Source organism: Arvicanthis niloticus, unplaced genomic scaffold, assembly GCF_011762505.2.
Source record: "Arvicanthis niloticus isolate mArvNil1 unplaced genomic scaffold, mArvNil1.pat.X pat_scaffold_588_arrow_ctg1, whole genome shotgun sequence".
Taxonomy (NCBI): Eukaryota; Metazoa; Chordata; class Mammalia; order Rodentia; family Muridae; genus Arvicanthis; species Arvicanthis niloticus.
In genome coordinates this window covers 1-15,593 of record NW_023046210.1, presented here as the reverse complement: position 1 = coordinate 15,593, position 15,593 = coordinate 1, and the positions used below count along the sequence as shown (strand labels likewise).

The window sequence follows — 15,593 nt, the reverse complement described above, 5'->3', positions numbered from 1 at the left end:
GTCTCTGCCTCCCAAGTGCTGGGATTAAAGGCATGTCCCACCACTGCCTGGCTTGTTTTTATTTTTTAAAGAAACCTATCTATAGGATAAGAAGAACTGACCACTCTCTGTTAGTGATCTCAATGCCCCATCTCAATCCACTTCCCAGCAAGGCAGCTGTATAGTGCTCTATCCCACAGCTGCCAGCTATGACTGCTGGACAGATCTAGTCTCCAAGTGAGACTGTAACCTTCTGTTAGGCTATTACACTGCTTCTCAATTTTTTTTCTCTTTTCAAGAGACTCATGGGCTGGAGAAATGGCTCAGTGGTTAAGAGCACTGACTGCTCTTCTGGAGGTCTTGAGTTCAATTCCCAGCAACCACATGGTGGCTCACAACATCTATAATGGGATCTAATGCCCTCTTCTGGGGTGTCCGAAGACAGCTACAGTATACACATATAAATAAAATAAATAAATCATTTTTTAAAAAAAAGCACACTCTTATTTTTCCTTTATTTCTTATATTTTAATTAGTTATTTTGTGTATATAGTAGATTATATGTATGTGGAGTCAGAGGACAACCTGCAGAACTCATTTTCTCCTCCTACCACAGGATCCTCAGGCCATCAGGCTTGGCTGCTGAACCACCTACCCCAAGATACATTTTTGATATGCTATGTATCAGTACAGAAATTAATAGAGTTTTTTTGTTTTAATTGCTTGGTTTTTCAGAGCTAAGGACCAAATCCAGGGCATTGTGCTTCCTAGGCAAGTGCTCTGACACTAAACTAAGACCCCAACCACCTTTTAAAACGTACTGCTTTTATTTCTCATTTAATGAAAGATACTGTTCATTTATATATATAAAGTATCTAGATAGATAGATAGATAGATAGATAGATAGATAGATAGAAGATAGATAGAAAGAAGGTTTGTGGTATCAATGACTATTTTCAGAAAAGTTATGACATAAATTTTAAATTTATCTTAATCAAATTGAAAATTCTCTTTCTTTTGAACTCCACTGACAGTTTAGGTGTCTGACGTCAACAGCACACGTAAAGACTGTTTCCTGGAGGTCAAAACCCAACTCAAAGATTGGGATATTTTCACAACATTTTATGTAGCAATCCCTTAGGGATATATTATTTCAGTTTTCAACTATAGGGAGGGAAAGCTGGCTCGTATATAATCCTAATTGTCCATATCTCTATTTTCCACAGCATTTGATAAAAGTACTCACTATAGAATTCCACCACAGACCAAATTCTATATACTAAAACATGTTCCTAACAAAATTTCAAATAGATTTATTTATTTGTACAAGAAAATAATATAAGAGGAGGCTGAGGATTCAGCTCTGAAGTGTTTGCCTCTCTCTTTTTAAAAGTTACAACTTTATTCTCACGACTCACTAACTTAATTTTGTTCTTTCTATTGTATTATTTTTATAAAATGTAGGTAACAAACCACAGAAAGCTAACTATACATACCACAACCATTACCAACAGAAATTACAACTGTTTCCATATTTTGGTGTAGTTTCTACAGATGTCTTTTGGGGGTTTATGGAATGAGGTCTCTATCTCACACTGGATTCCAACTGATAAGCAGAAAATGACCTTGAACTTCTGACTCTCCTGCCTCTAGGCCCAGTGCCTGGGGTAGAGGCATATTCAAGCAGTCTGTCTTTATTCACTTAGGCTCATTAGGACCTCAGAATTGCAGTTGGTAAATGAGCTACTTGTAGCTTATTACTTGATATGTCAAGGAAGCAGCAGTTATCACTGTGTATCTCAAGTGTTTGATTTTGTATTTTTTTCTTTTAGTTTGTTTTGAAGGAGTTTATTTGTTTCCTTACTTTAAAAGAGAGAAAGAGAGAAAGAGAGAGAGACTCAGAATTTGAAAGAGAATAAGCCTTACAGGAAGGCTCATTTATAGGAAAAAATAAGAGAGAAATTATGCAATTATATTATGATCTAAAAAGTAAAAGAAATATTTTTTCAAAGTATTATATTTTTAATTTTAATTATGTATATATAAGTGGGTATGATTATATGCACACAAGTGCAGGTGCATGCAGAGGTCTGAAGAGGGTACTGGAAACCCTGGATCAGGAGTTACAGACAATTACAAGCTGCCCATCAAACTCTGCAAGATGTCCTCTGTAATAGTAGTGCTCTTAACTGCTGACTCCTCTCTTCAACCCATGTTTGTTTGCTTGTTTGTTTTGAGAGAGTCATACTCTGTAGCCCAAGTTGCTTCTTAATTTTTTTTTAAATTGTGGAAATACAGAGTCCACTTGTACATACACAGTACATCTTCATGAGTGAAATCCAAACTGTCCCTTGGACAGCTGTACTACATGAGAAGCTCTCTGCCCTCTCATCTTGCTAATCCACTTCCTGTTGAATACCATGCAGACTAAAGCACTCTAAGCATCATTACAAGCCTGCCCAGAGCTCATGCCTTGTAAAGTTATTGCTGACACAGTGGTGGAATGAGAGGCCACTTAACAATCCAAATTACTTTAGCAACTTTCATAAAGGCTTTCAAATTGACTATAAAGCTTAAATAAATCACTAGCATGCTGCATTGATAAACCAATCACTATGAATTTTATTTACACAGCTGGAATAAAGTAAAAATATACACAATATATATTTATTTACCTTCATGCAGCTCTTTCCTCAATTTCTCAGCATCTTCCTGTAGAACAGATTTCTGAGTGTTTAAAACAGCTTACATACATCTCCAGATCAGTCCTGCAAGACTTCTCAGCCTCCAGATAATGATTCAGTTCCTTAACCTGAAAATATAAAGCTCAACTTTATAACCCTGGTAGAAATGGCAAATAAGGTAAATATCAATGGCTGTATTCTAAACATGAAAATAGAATACAAATTTAGAAAATAACAAAACTGGCAGATGCTAGCCATAATTCTTTAGGTTAAATATATAGATAAGCTTATATGTAGTTATTTTATACCATTCATTACAAAAAGGTACTTCTAATTTGTACTTACAGAGCAATGCATGCATATGCTTGTTCTTTTTAGCAACAAAATTATGATTTACTTATGTGTGTGCATGGACACAAGCACATTTGTATAAGAGTGCACATATATGCATAGGTTCACAAAGCACGTATGTATATAAATTAGACAACTACAGGTGTCATCCCTTAGGTACCAGCTATCTGGGGGCTTTATTTATTCTGTTTTTGAGATAAAGTCTGTCACTGACCTGGAACTTACCTAGTGTGTAGGGTGGCTACACATTAGGCCCCAGTTATCTGCCTATCTCCTTCTCCCTAGTGCTGTGATTACTAATACACCCCACCATACCTGGGTTTTTTTTTTTTTTTCCTCTATAGGTTCCAGGGATCGAAGTCTAGCCTTAATTATATCTCCTCAGTCCCTCAGCTCTCCTTTTAGGTAAGATAAAATAGCTTCATACTCTCACAGCTTTCTTTAATTTCTGGGGAGGTAATTCTAATACTTTAAATTTATAAAACATTGACTTATTTTGATCAATACATATAGAAGTTAAAGAAGTTAAGACATCAAGATGGCTCAGCAGGCAAGAGGTACTTGCCCCTAAGACTAATGACCTGAGTTTGATCCAGAGAACCCACATGGTAGAAGGAAAAGCCAACTGCCTACAGTTGTCCTCTGACCTCCATATGTGCATCATGGCAGTTTTTCAAAAAAGAAATCATGATGTAAAAGATAAACTAGTCTCATAATAATCACACAAACTTGAAGGCAAGTGCCGAAAAACTTTAAATCCTATCTTTTTATAATATACTTCCTGGGTTTTTTTTTTTTTTTTTTTTTTTTTTTTTTTTTGGTTTTTTGTTTGTTTGTTTTTGGTTTTGTTTTGGTTTTTTGGTTTTTTCAAGACAGGGTTTCTCTGTGTAGCCCTGGCTGTCCTGGAACTCACTCTGTAGACCAGGCTGGCCTCGAACTCAGAAATCCGCCTGCCTCTGCCTCCCAAGTGCTGGATTAAAGGCGAGCACTACTGCTGCCTGGCTATACTTCCTGTTTTAATACTCAGACTGGTAACAACACAGCCTACATAACTAAAACAGACACAACCAAAATAAAATGCATACTACTAAAAAAAAAAATGCCTTCTAAATACTTATGTTTCTTTATGATCAATCTTACCTTGTATTTAGTTATATGTCATATATGTGGGTTCAGGAAATAGAACTCAGGTCCATCAGGCATGGTGGTAAACACTATCTGCTGAATCATCTTCATGGCCCTAGATTCCTAAAATTTGATCTGACCATCTTGTAGAATATATTAAATTATAGTTACTAATATTGATATATTGCCATTTGTTTCTACATTCCTTCCTTATACATTTGTAATCTTTTCCATTTGTTTCTTGTCTTGTTTTAATGAGTTTATCAGCATATATTATTCACACATAATGGGTTTTATGATAATATTTCTTACATATAATATACACTTTGCACTTTGATCACATCTGCTCCATTGCCCTCTCTTGTTCCACTCCAGCCTTGTTGATCCCTTTTCTCCCCATATAGCCCCTCTTCTACTTTCATGTCTTTTCCTTCCTGTGACCGAGTACGTTTTTCACAGGAGCCTGAGTGAGAGTTTGACTGTGGGAGCATGGGTACATCACTGGTTATACCATGGAAGAAAACCGTCTCTTCCTTGTCCACCAACCATTAACTCCATATAAATCCTTATGGAGGTATGAACACAATGTGCCACTTTCCTTCTGTAACAGCATTTATTAGCAATCCAATCCTGTACAAGAATCACACCTACTATGTGTTCAAGAATATATAGACATGACATGGCTGCAAGTCAGCATTCCACCTGCTCCTCTTCTTTTAATCATCTCTTACATTTTCTATAACTCTTCTTCTCAGATATATTTTCAAACATTTCTATTTAAAGTGAGGGGCAGAGTTGGGACCACATGCAGATGAAAAGACAACTTTGGGGGTCAGTTCTCCTTTTCATCATATGAACAGCAGAGATCAAACATGGGTCATCAGGCATGAAGACAAGCAACTTCATCTGCCATGTCGTTTTGCTGACCCCATTTTCTTTTTGTCCTTTTAGTACTGAAGATCAAACCCAGACCTTCGTGTACACAAGGCAAATATATTAGCACTTAACCAACCGTACCTCTAATTTCTTATTTTCTTTCATTACTAAAGAATTTCCTCAGTGGTAGAGAACTTGCCTAACATACTTCAGTGAGGCCCTAGGTTCAACCTCTAGCACTAAAAACAGACATAAAAACTTTAACACCCTATTAATACTTCCACTTCATTTTTTTGTTTGGTTTGGCTTTTTAAAGGCAGCATCCATGTAATCCAGGACGGATGTAAACTCGAAATAGAGATGAAGATGACCTTGAACTTCAGGTCCTCTTGCTCTGAAATCCCATTATGAGACATCAGTCACCATGCTCGGCTTATGCAGAGCTGAGGATCCACCTCTTGGCCTTGAGCATGCCAGAGGCACTGCACCAAGGAGCCACATCCAGCCATGCTGTGTATGGCCAATAGGAGGTGCACCCTCTCCTAAACAATCTCTAGAACCAGGATGAGGAAATAGTCAACTATAAACAGATTCTTTCCTTGGTAAGAAAACTAAGGCTAGAAATGTAGTTCAGTTGTCAGAGTTCTCAGCCTAAAGCCCTGATCTCCAGTCATATAAAATAGGCATGGAATACACTGCAAATTCAAGGTCAGCCTGGGCTTCATGAAACCCTGTCTTATAAAAATAAACAATAAAGATAACTTGTTAAAAGAAAAAAAGATGGCCAGGCAGTGGTAGTGCACACCTTTAACCCCAACACTCAGGAGGCAGAGGAGGGCACATCTCTGAGTTCAAGACCAGCCTGGTCTACAGAGCAAGTTCCAGGGCAGCCAGGGCTACATAGACCAACTCTGTCTCAGTAAACCATGAAGGGGGGTTCAGTGGGAAAGTGAGAGAAAACTGAAGTTGAGTCTCACTTGGATAAAATGAACAACTGAACACCAGTCTTCATTCATGAATAAGTATCATCACTGAGGGTTTAAATAACCAAAGGCCAAATTACCATAGAGGGGGTTTGCTTTTATTTTGGTTTTCTGAATTTAAAACAAAAAATAAGATTCTTAAGATGCAAGGCTAAATGACTTCCCAGCACCACTTCTTAAGTGATCTTAATTTTGTTCCTGGCATTGGAGCAAATGGGTAAGAACATCTTACAACCTTTGAGGCCTCCAGCTCTTTAATCTTGTCTTCTGCTTCTGTCAGTTATCTTTCAGTGCTGCAATTTCCTTCTCCATGGGCATCACGACAGAACGAAGCTTTTCAGCATCCTCTTGGGCCTATGATTACAAAGAATTAAATGCAATAACTTATTAATGATGGCTTTTCTAAGAAACCCTGGTCTACCTATTTGCTAAAAATTAGTATAACAACTAGAGTACACACTTCATTAGCATTCATAAGATTACCAATTCTTCTTTTCTTCAGGTTTTTTCTTTGAATTTTATTAGCATGTATCACTATTTTACAAAATAATGGGCTTCAAAACTACATTTCTTTCTGGTCCATCACATACTTGACCGTACTGCACCAGCCATTGCCCATTTCACTCTCCACACTCTTCCTTTACCCAGATCTCTCCTTGTCTTCCCTCCCTCCCTCCTCTCTCTCTCTCTCTCTCTCTCTCTCTCTCTCTCTCTCTCTCTCTCACACACACACACACACACACACACACACACACACACACACCGTAGATTCCTAGATTCCATATACAAGATGAGATAGTACAATAGTCGTCTTTTTGAGTACAGCTTATTTTGTTGATATCTGATATTTGACCCTACGTTCCGGCAAATAACATGCATGTTCCTCTTTATAACAGAATAAAGCTTCACTGTGTGGCTAGGGATATGGGTCAGCACTTAAGAGCATGCACTGCACTTCAGACAACTGCCTCTACCTCCAGCTCCCAAGGCAAATTCCATTTTTAAATAGTTTATTACTGTGAATGTCAAGGTGTAATTATGTTTTCCCAAATATTTCACTCACAATTTGACAATAAGTAGAAAAAGAGATTCACTAAAGATATCTGATTTCTTTACTGCTCATATTTAAGAAGCAGAATCAAGAACTGGGTATACCCTCAGGAAGCAGAGGCAAGTGGAACCTACTCAGGTCTGCATGTCAAATCTAGGTCAGCCAGAGCTACAGAGTGTAATTCTGCCTCAAAAAACAAAAATAAACACATTTAGTTCCAGTGCTTAAGAGGCACAGGGAGGTGAATCTCTTGTGAGTTTGAGGCCAGCCTGGTCAAGATAGCAATAATGTATTGGGGTTATTTTGTTAACTCTGACAAATATAACATACTATATGGTAAAATGTTAAGAAAACTGGGCATGAAGTATATTGAAATGGTACAATATCAAACATTTTTAATATTTAAAAAATACCTCCTAAAAAATAAAATTTAGGGCTGGAGATATGGCTCAGAGGTTAAGAGCATGTATTGCTCTTGTAGAGGACCAAAGTTTGATTTCCAGCACCAACATCAGGCAGCTCACACCATCTGTAACTGTAGCTCCAAGGAATGCATTCATATATATGTACCCTACACAGACACATATACAAACAATTAAAAAACTAAAATAAAATATATAGAGGCCTAGGAGCTGACTCAATCAGTACAGGGCTCACTACACAAGAAGCTTGAAGCCTAAGTTCAGACCCATGTAGAAAGCCAAGTGTAGTTGTGTACACTTGTAATGCCAGCACTGGGAAGCAGAGCAGGATTCTAGGAGTCCACTGGCTAGTCAATCTAGCCCACGTAGTGAACTTCAGGTTCAATGAGAGACCTTGCAAAAAGTAAAGTATCGGGGCTGGAGGGATGGTTCAGTGGGGACTGCTCTTTCAGAGATCCTTAGTTCAACTCCCAGCAACCACATAGTGGCTCACAACCATCTATAGCAAGATCTGATGCCCTCTTCTGGTGTGTCTGAAGACAGTGACAGTGTACTCATATACATAAAATAAATACACATAAAACAATGATTAAAAAAAAGTAAAGTACCCGATGTGGTGCCATTGAAAAGACAATATAAAACCCCATTTGTCCCCATTTCAGGATCCCATTTGCTCCATTTTGAGGACCAGGCCTGATTTCAAAATAGACCATAAGGCACCAGCTTCAGGAATATACCATGAGTCCCAGAAACTAGGTCATAAAACACCAGCTCTAACAACAGACCATACATTCCAGAACAAGATCATAAAACCCCCTCCCAAATAACAGCCTAGGGATAACCACAAAAATAGGGAAATACTTTATCTCAGAATGGACTATCTGTGCTGGGTGGCCCTATTTCATCACATGACTGAACACTCATGACATAGGAATGAATATAGACCACTGATCACTGTAAACCCCTAGCACCCATCAATGAAATTTTAGATTACCTAATCCTTCTAGAGAATTCCTTGGTTCCCTATAAGAAGGCCTGCATGCTATTGTTTCTGCAGAATAAATGCTCTTTGTTATTGCATACTATCTGAGTCTGGGGTCTTCCTTCAGCAATTTTTGGACCCTTACAGCGCAAGCTTTTAATCTCAGCATTTGGGAGGCAGATCTCCGTGTCAAAACCAGCCTGGTCTACATAGAAAGTTCCTGATCAGCCAGGGATGCAGAGACCCTATCTCAAAGAGAAAGACAAAGACAAAAAGAAAATAAGGCAGACGGAAAAAGGGATGGGAACTAGGAGCTGGAAATAAGTATGACCAAGATACACTCATGAAACTGTGAAAGGCAAAACAAAGATAAATCTTAAATAATAATAAAGGTCATACATTTATACAATGAAATACTATTGGAATACTATTCAGCTATGAAAAACAAAGACATCATAAATATAACAGGCAAATGGATGGATCTTGAGAAGATCATACTGAGTGAGGTAACCCAGTCCCAAAGGACATGCTCAATATGTATTCACTTGTAAGTGGATATCAGCCATACAATACAGGATGCCCATGCTACACTCTACAAACCCAAGGAAGCCGGACAGGAAGGAAGGAGGGCACAAGCAAGGATGCTTGAGTCTCACTTGGAAGGGGTAATGGAATGGTCATGGAAGGCAGATGAAGGGAGAGAACTAGATGGGAGAAGGGATCAGGAGTGGAGTGTGGAGGTTCAGAGTTAGGAATGGGGGGTGGGGGATGAACACGGCCTAAACCTAGGCCACCCAGCAGATGTGCAGCTTGGTCTTCATGTGGGTCCCAGACAACTGGAGTGACAGCTATCCCAATAGCTGTTGTCTGTATGTGGGATATGTTCTACTAGCTGGGCTGCCTTGTCTGGCCTCAGTAGAAGAGGAAGCACCTAGCCTTGCAGAGACTTTGAAGTACCAGGACTGGGGACATACTCAAGGCGCCCCTACCCACACAGAGAAGGCAAGAGGGTGACCAGGAGGGAGACAGTGAACAGGATGTAAAGTGAATAAGTAAAAGCAGTGACCTGCCTGCAAGATATACTAGTGCAACAGTGGCAAAAATCATATAGAAGTACCTCCCACCCCTAACCCCACCCCCACCCCAACCCCACCCCCAGCCCCAACTTCACCCCTGCCCCAACTGAATTTAAAGCCCATATCATTTTAGATAGAACCCATACCTGACACTGCTAAAGTGGCCAAGAACCTGGGACTAAATAGGTCATTGGCCTAGGGGAACACTTACTACTATTATTCTGCTAAAGAAATACAGCCATAAAATTACTCTAATGGCATATTGCTATACCCACAGAACAGTGCATCATTCAACCCTCTTCAGAGAAGCTTCTTCTTTCAGATAAGAATTATTAACAGAGAGACCCACAACTGGACAAGAGAGTGAGAGACTTTGGAGCACTCAGCCCTAAATAGGATGTCTTCATCACACCCCACCCCTGAAGACTCAGGTAACTATGCAGAAGAGCAAGAAGCAGTAGTTAACTCTAAGAAAACATCATCTTGCCGGGCAGTGGGGGCACGCTCCTTTAATCCCAGCACTTGGGAGGCAGAGGCAGGCGGATTTCTGAGTTCGAGGCCAGCCTGGTCCACAGAGTGAGTTCTAGGACAGCCAGAGCCACACAGAGAAACCCTGTCTTGGAAAAAAAAAAAAAAAGAAAACAGCATGTTTTAGACACGACAGGGCTGACGCACATATGAATGCACAGAGACTGTGACAGCACACACAATCTGCACAAATTCAAGTAAGACAAAAACCTCAGCAGGGAGAGGTGGATACAAATCCCACTGATAACCAAGATGCCATTTGCAATTGATACCTTCTGGCAAAAGGATATCAGCTTTTTCCAATGGAGTATCACTGGGTATATTAACCACAGTTCAAGGCAGGTCTTATGGCCAGGAGTAAGTCAACACAAAACAGACTCTGTAAAGTGTGCTTTTGTTTTGGTTTGGTATTTTGGGTCTTCCTGCCTTTTCGTTTGATTTTCATTTGGGAGGAGGGAGGTTGTTATGATTTTGAGAAGGAAAGAAAAAAACATGAAGCTGGGTGAGGAGGGAGGTGAGGAGATCTAGAAGGAGTTGGAGGCGGCAAAAATATAATCAAAACATGACATAAATAATGTAACCAAAGGGCTGGAGAGATGGCTCAGTGGTTAAGAGCACTGACTGCTCTTCCAGAGGTCCTGAGTTCAGTTCCCAGCAACCACATGGTGGCTCACAACCACCTGTAATGGGATCCGATGCCTCTTCTGATGCGTCTCAAGATAGTGATGGTGTACTTACATAAAACAAATAAGTCTTTAAAAAAATGTAACTAAAAGGAATTTTAAAAACAGAGAGGTAGAGGAGAGAAAACTCCTGACATTTACCCCTAGCATCACATGCACACACATGCAAAATAAATTTTATAAAGATAAAAGCTAGTTTAAAAATTAGAACTTTTTTAAAGTGGCAAAGAGTATGATTATAGAAGTAATAATTACACATTTATATAAAGAATACAGCAAGAATTACTAGGCAAAGATCATTATTAACCATTTTTAAAATTTTAATTTTTAATTATTCTATGTTCTTAAATACACATATGCATTATACATTCACAAAGTAATTTCTGTAATCAAAATATTTAAAGGCTGTTTTAAAATGTTCTCAGTGATGGTCAATCAGCTGGCTCAATATTGTCTCCTACCATTGAGCCTGATGACATGAGTCAGGACCTACATAGTGGAAAAAGATAACCAACTCCTAAAAGCTGGTTTGAAACTGACCTCCACGCACATGTGCACACACATCCACACATAAAATAAATAAATATTTTTAATGTTCTCAATGTTAAAATGTCTCTGTCATTTAGTTGCCTGTGTTAAAGTATTATATGGTGCTGTTCAAGCATAATATATGTAGCATTTGTCATAGAAATCAAGGTATACTGAAAAAAATTATCTAGTGTTTTAAAATATTATTTAGACACAGTAACAAGCAACATCTCTCAACCAACATGGATTCACTGAGCATCTATGTGCTAGAGACCATCCTACACACTTAACATACACAATAAAGGCTACAGCCTCACAGAGCTCACATACTACCAAACAGGAAAAAAGCAGTAAATAAACAAAATAAAAGGTGAACTCTGTTTTATGAGGAAATATACTGTGCAAAGAAAAACCTGAAGCAGAGTACAGAAAATCAGGAGAGTCCTGAAAGCTCAGAGGAAGAGGCAGATAGGCTGTAATCTTAAATAGAGGTAAGGAAAGCCTCATGAAGAGATGACATCCCGTCAAGGGTCTGAAGACAGTAAAGCAGTCGGTCACATTACTGTGGAGGGGAGGGGAAAGCACTGTCCTGTGCATAAGGAACTCCTTCAACACAAAGAAAGCACACATTCAATTTCCAGTTCTGCAGCAATGCTTTAAACACTTTGCTTTTAGACTCAAGCAATTGTAATTCTGTAAGTGAATGATATTCCTGCATACCTTTTTCATTTCATTTTCTAGATTTTCTTCCTCTTGACCTTCAGACAACCTTCTTCTTAAGTCAGCTATTTCTCGCTCTGCAGATTCTCGATACTGTGCCCACTGTGCTCGCTCCTGCTCCAGCCTCAGGTGAAACTGATGCTCATAGTCACGGACTGTCTCTACAAAACATCACATAGTCCATGTCTAGTGTTATGGGTCAAATACCTTGTTCACTAGAGTTCGTAAGTTATGTTAAGAGTTTGAGACAATAAAAAACATTCTAGTTCTTATTATGAGTGAGAATAAGGGTTATAGTACTTCATCATCAATCTTCACAGCAAGCTTCCAGATGCTACTTGACAAGAAAACCTAGAGAAGGTTCAAAGTGAAGCTTTCAACTCACATCTAACACTCTCTCCCACATCCATGTTCTTTGACACTATACTGTGGCTTCCAAAATAAACACAACATTTCATTATAACTGTGAACATGTAAAAAGTATTTTTTCTGAGATATTTTACTATAAAACCTAAGGTTCTAAATTGAAACAAATTCTATAAAGTTTTTACAAACTAACTTCTCTTTAATACAGTCTTGAAACATCACCTGACAAGCAGTACTGGTGGCCCATTAAATTCTTCTCTCTCTTTTTTTAAAGATTCATCTTTATTTTACACATGTTTTGAGTGTCACCTGCATGTACATATTGCACTATGTGCATACCTGTTGCCTGCAAAGGACAGAAGAGTTTGCCACAGCCCAATGTAGTTACAAGCAGTTGGGAGCCACCCTGTGGGTGCAAGGAACTAAACCCAGATCCTCTGCAAGAGCAACACATGCTTTTAACCACTGAGCCATCTCTCCAGCCCAAATTTTTACTCCTTCTTCATCACTAACAAAACCAAACCTCAGAATTTATGCTGCTCAATATAAATACTACACTTTCAAATGAGTAAAGCAGCTTAGTGGGATCGCCTACCTCACAGCACAAAACTAAATACAGAGGCTTAAAACTACATTTCAATATCCTTTTAGTAAAAGGTAACCACATACTTTGTCAACAAAGTTTGAGGAAGGTATAGCATGGAAATTTCTAGAACTTTTTCTTCCTTTTCTAATGTAGACTGAAAGAGGTATAAGTATTTTTCAGCCACAAAGCAAAAATGAAATTTTAAAGAACATGTTAACTATATAGACACAGATAGCCAGAAAAGTCTAGGATATGGGTAGGGTAAGGGTGGTCTAACAGAACTGTTAAGACCACCCTTAGCTTACCTACAGATGGATTTGATTCTATGAGAAAAATTAACTCCTGTACAGATAAACCAATACAGTCAGACTTATGACACAAGACTAGAGTAACCCTTAGTGAGAGCTAGACTCAGAAACAGAGGTAGCCATAATGGCTTCCTCTCAAGGAATACTACGTAAAAAATGGAACACAAATGCAAAGATCATCTGGGATAGGGCAGTTACCATTAGTACACATTTGTAAATATTAACTAATTCCCAGATCACAAAGACTAAGGTAACACCTTACTTCATTTTGTCATTATTATTGAAGGAAGTAATGAAGCATTGCGCTGAAAGGATAGAAGCTACACACACTATACACTTCCTTCAGACCAAGAGTCAAAACTTGAGCATGCCATTAAGTCCATTTTAGCCTTAAGGACATTCTTGCCCATCCAACAGATATTTCACATACAAATATACATTATACTTAAAAATCTAAACAAATAAAAGTCCAGGATTAAAACTTGCTTTAAATCGTACAAGTAACTACAACCCTCACTTAATACATACATCATCTCTAAGTATCCACAATTAGATCTGTTAAAGACACCAATAATGTTGCCCATTCATTACAACACCTCTGGTTTCCCTTTCATCTGACATCTTGAAGATGACAGTACATAAAGCCAAATATAAACAGAAAATGCTTTTTTTTTCTTGAGGGGCTGTTTCAAGACAGTGTTTCTCTGTGTAGCCCTGGCTGTCCTGGAACTCACTCTGTAGAACAGGCTGGCCTCAAACTCACAGAGATCCACCTGCTTCTGCTTCCAGAGTGTTGGAATTAAAGGCATGCACCACCACTACCCAGTGCATTAAAATGCATTGTTGCCACAAACACATTTTAAGGCCATTTGGTGTCAAGCATCAGAATTTGTTGATCTTAGAAAATCTAAAACCTGATCTTTGTCTTTACCTTTCATTACAGCCTGAAGTGAAGCAACTTCTTCTCTCCATTGCCTTTTAACTTCATCTATTGCTTCTTGCTTAGTATTCTCAGAGACTGTGGCAATTGCCTTAATATTCTCCATCTCTGCCTGAGCCTCCCACAGCTGTGTCCGAAGGTGACCCAAATCATCCTGTGCAGCTTGCAATACTGCATTTTGCCTCTTCAGATCCTCTGGGGGAAAAGTAAAAGATTTTCCATTAATGTGTATTTCACTTTATCAGACCCCAAAAAAATGAAGAAATTGAATTTTAAAATACTAATATAGATTATGAAGCCATCTTAATAGAATATAAAGCATGCTGGGTTTCAAAAGTATTTAAACTATCTAATAACACCTGGGGAAGGTCTATAACGCACTGGGTTGGTGCTAGATTTAGACTTTTACTTCTCACTAAATGAACACAATCAAATTCTTTTTTTTTTAATTTGTTTTTATGTGTATGGGCATTTTAACTACACATATCTGTACTATATATATATCTGTGCACCACATGTTTGTTTAGTGCCTTTGAATGCCAGGAGAGTACATCAGATCCCAAGACTGTAGTTACACAGTTGTGAGCTGGCATATTCATGCTGGGAACTGAACTAAGGTCCTCTGGAAGAAGAGCCCTTGCTCTTTAACCACTGAGCAATCTCTCCAGCCCCAATAATCGAATTATTTAACTACTCAGGTGTAAGTATCCAAATCTACAAAATGGAGATTAAAAATGGCCACTTTACAGGGCTGTTGCAATGATAAAAATGATATACTGTAAATTTAAGTATGATAACTTTCAAGGGTAAGCCTTCAAGATATATTTAATGGAAGAAAGCCATACTGCATAGTAGTAAGAATTGATAAAGCTAAGCTTACTTTCTCAGTCACTCTTTACAATCTCTTAACTATTACATTGATATCACATGCATACCACAAGACTTAAGCCTAGATAGAACATATACTTGGTCATGACTTCCAAAAATATAGAGGTGCAGAGTCAGGAATACAGTTCAGCACTTGCCTAGTATATACAAGGCCCTAGGTTTTGGTCCCTCACACTACAAAGAAAACAAAGATAAACCTATTAATCCTATATAGGGATACATCTATTTTCTCTGTCAACTCTCTATAAAAAAAAAAAAAAAATTAAGCCAGGCAGTGGTGGCTCACATCTTTAATACCAGCACTTGGGAAACAGAGGCAGGCAGATTTCTGAGTTCAAGGCCAGCCTGGTCTACAGAGTGAGGTCCAGGACAGCCAGGGCTACACAGAGAAACCCTGTCTTGAAAAAAAAAAAAAAAAAAAGTCATGGATCTCAAATGAACACAAAATTCAATTATTAAGTCTATACTTCCTTATTTGTAGGAGTTTGAATATCAATACATTGATCAGTGACCAGAA

General features: G+C 38.4%; 1 protein-coding gene across 1 annotated transcript in view; it reads right to left on the bottom strand.

The window, feature by feature from the left end:
* The window catches only part of LOC117702225 (rab GTPase-binding effector protein 1-like), a 46,548-nt gene extending 32,170 nt beyond the window's left edge, over positions 1 to 14,378 (bottom strand). Inside the window, 6 exon segments of the mRNA XM_076706408.1 lie at positions 2,655 to 2,724; positions 2,726 to 2,791; positions 6,234 to 6,280; positions 6,283 to 6,352; positions 11,989 to 12,149; positions 14,180 to 14,378. Of these exon segments, the coding sequence (XP_076562523.1) occupies positions 2,655 to 2,724; positions 2,726 to 2,791; positions 6,234 to 6,280; positions 6,283 to 6,352; positions 11,989 to 12,149; positions 14,180 to 14,294 (529 nt within the window). The 5' untranslated portion in view covers positions 14,295 to 14,378.
* Between the last annotated feature and the right edge of the window lie 1,215 nt (positions 14,379 to 15,593).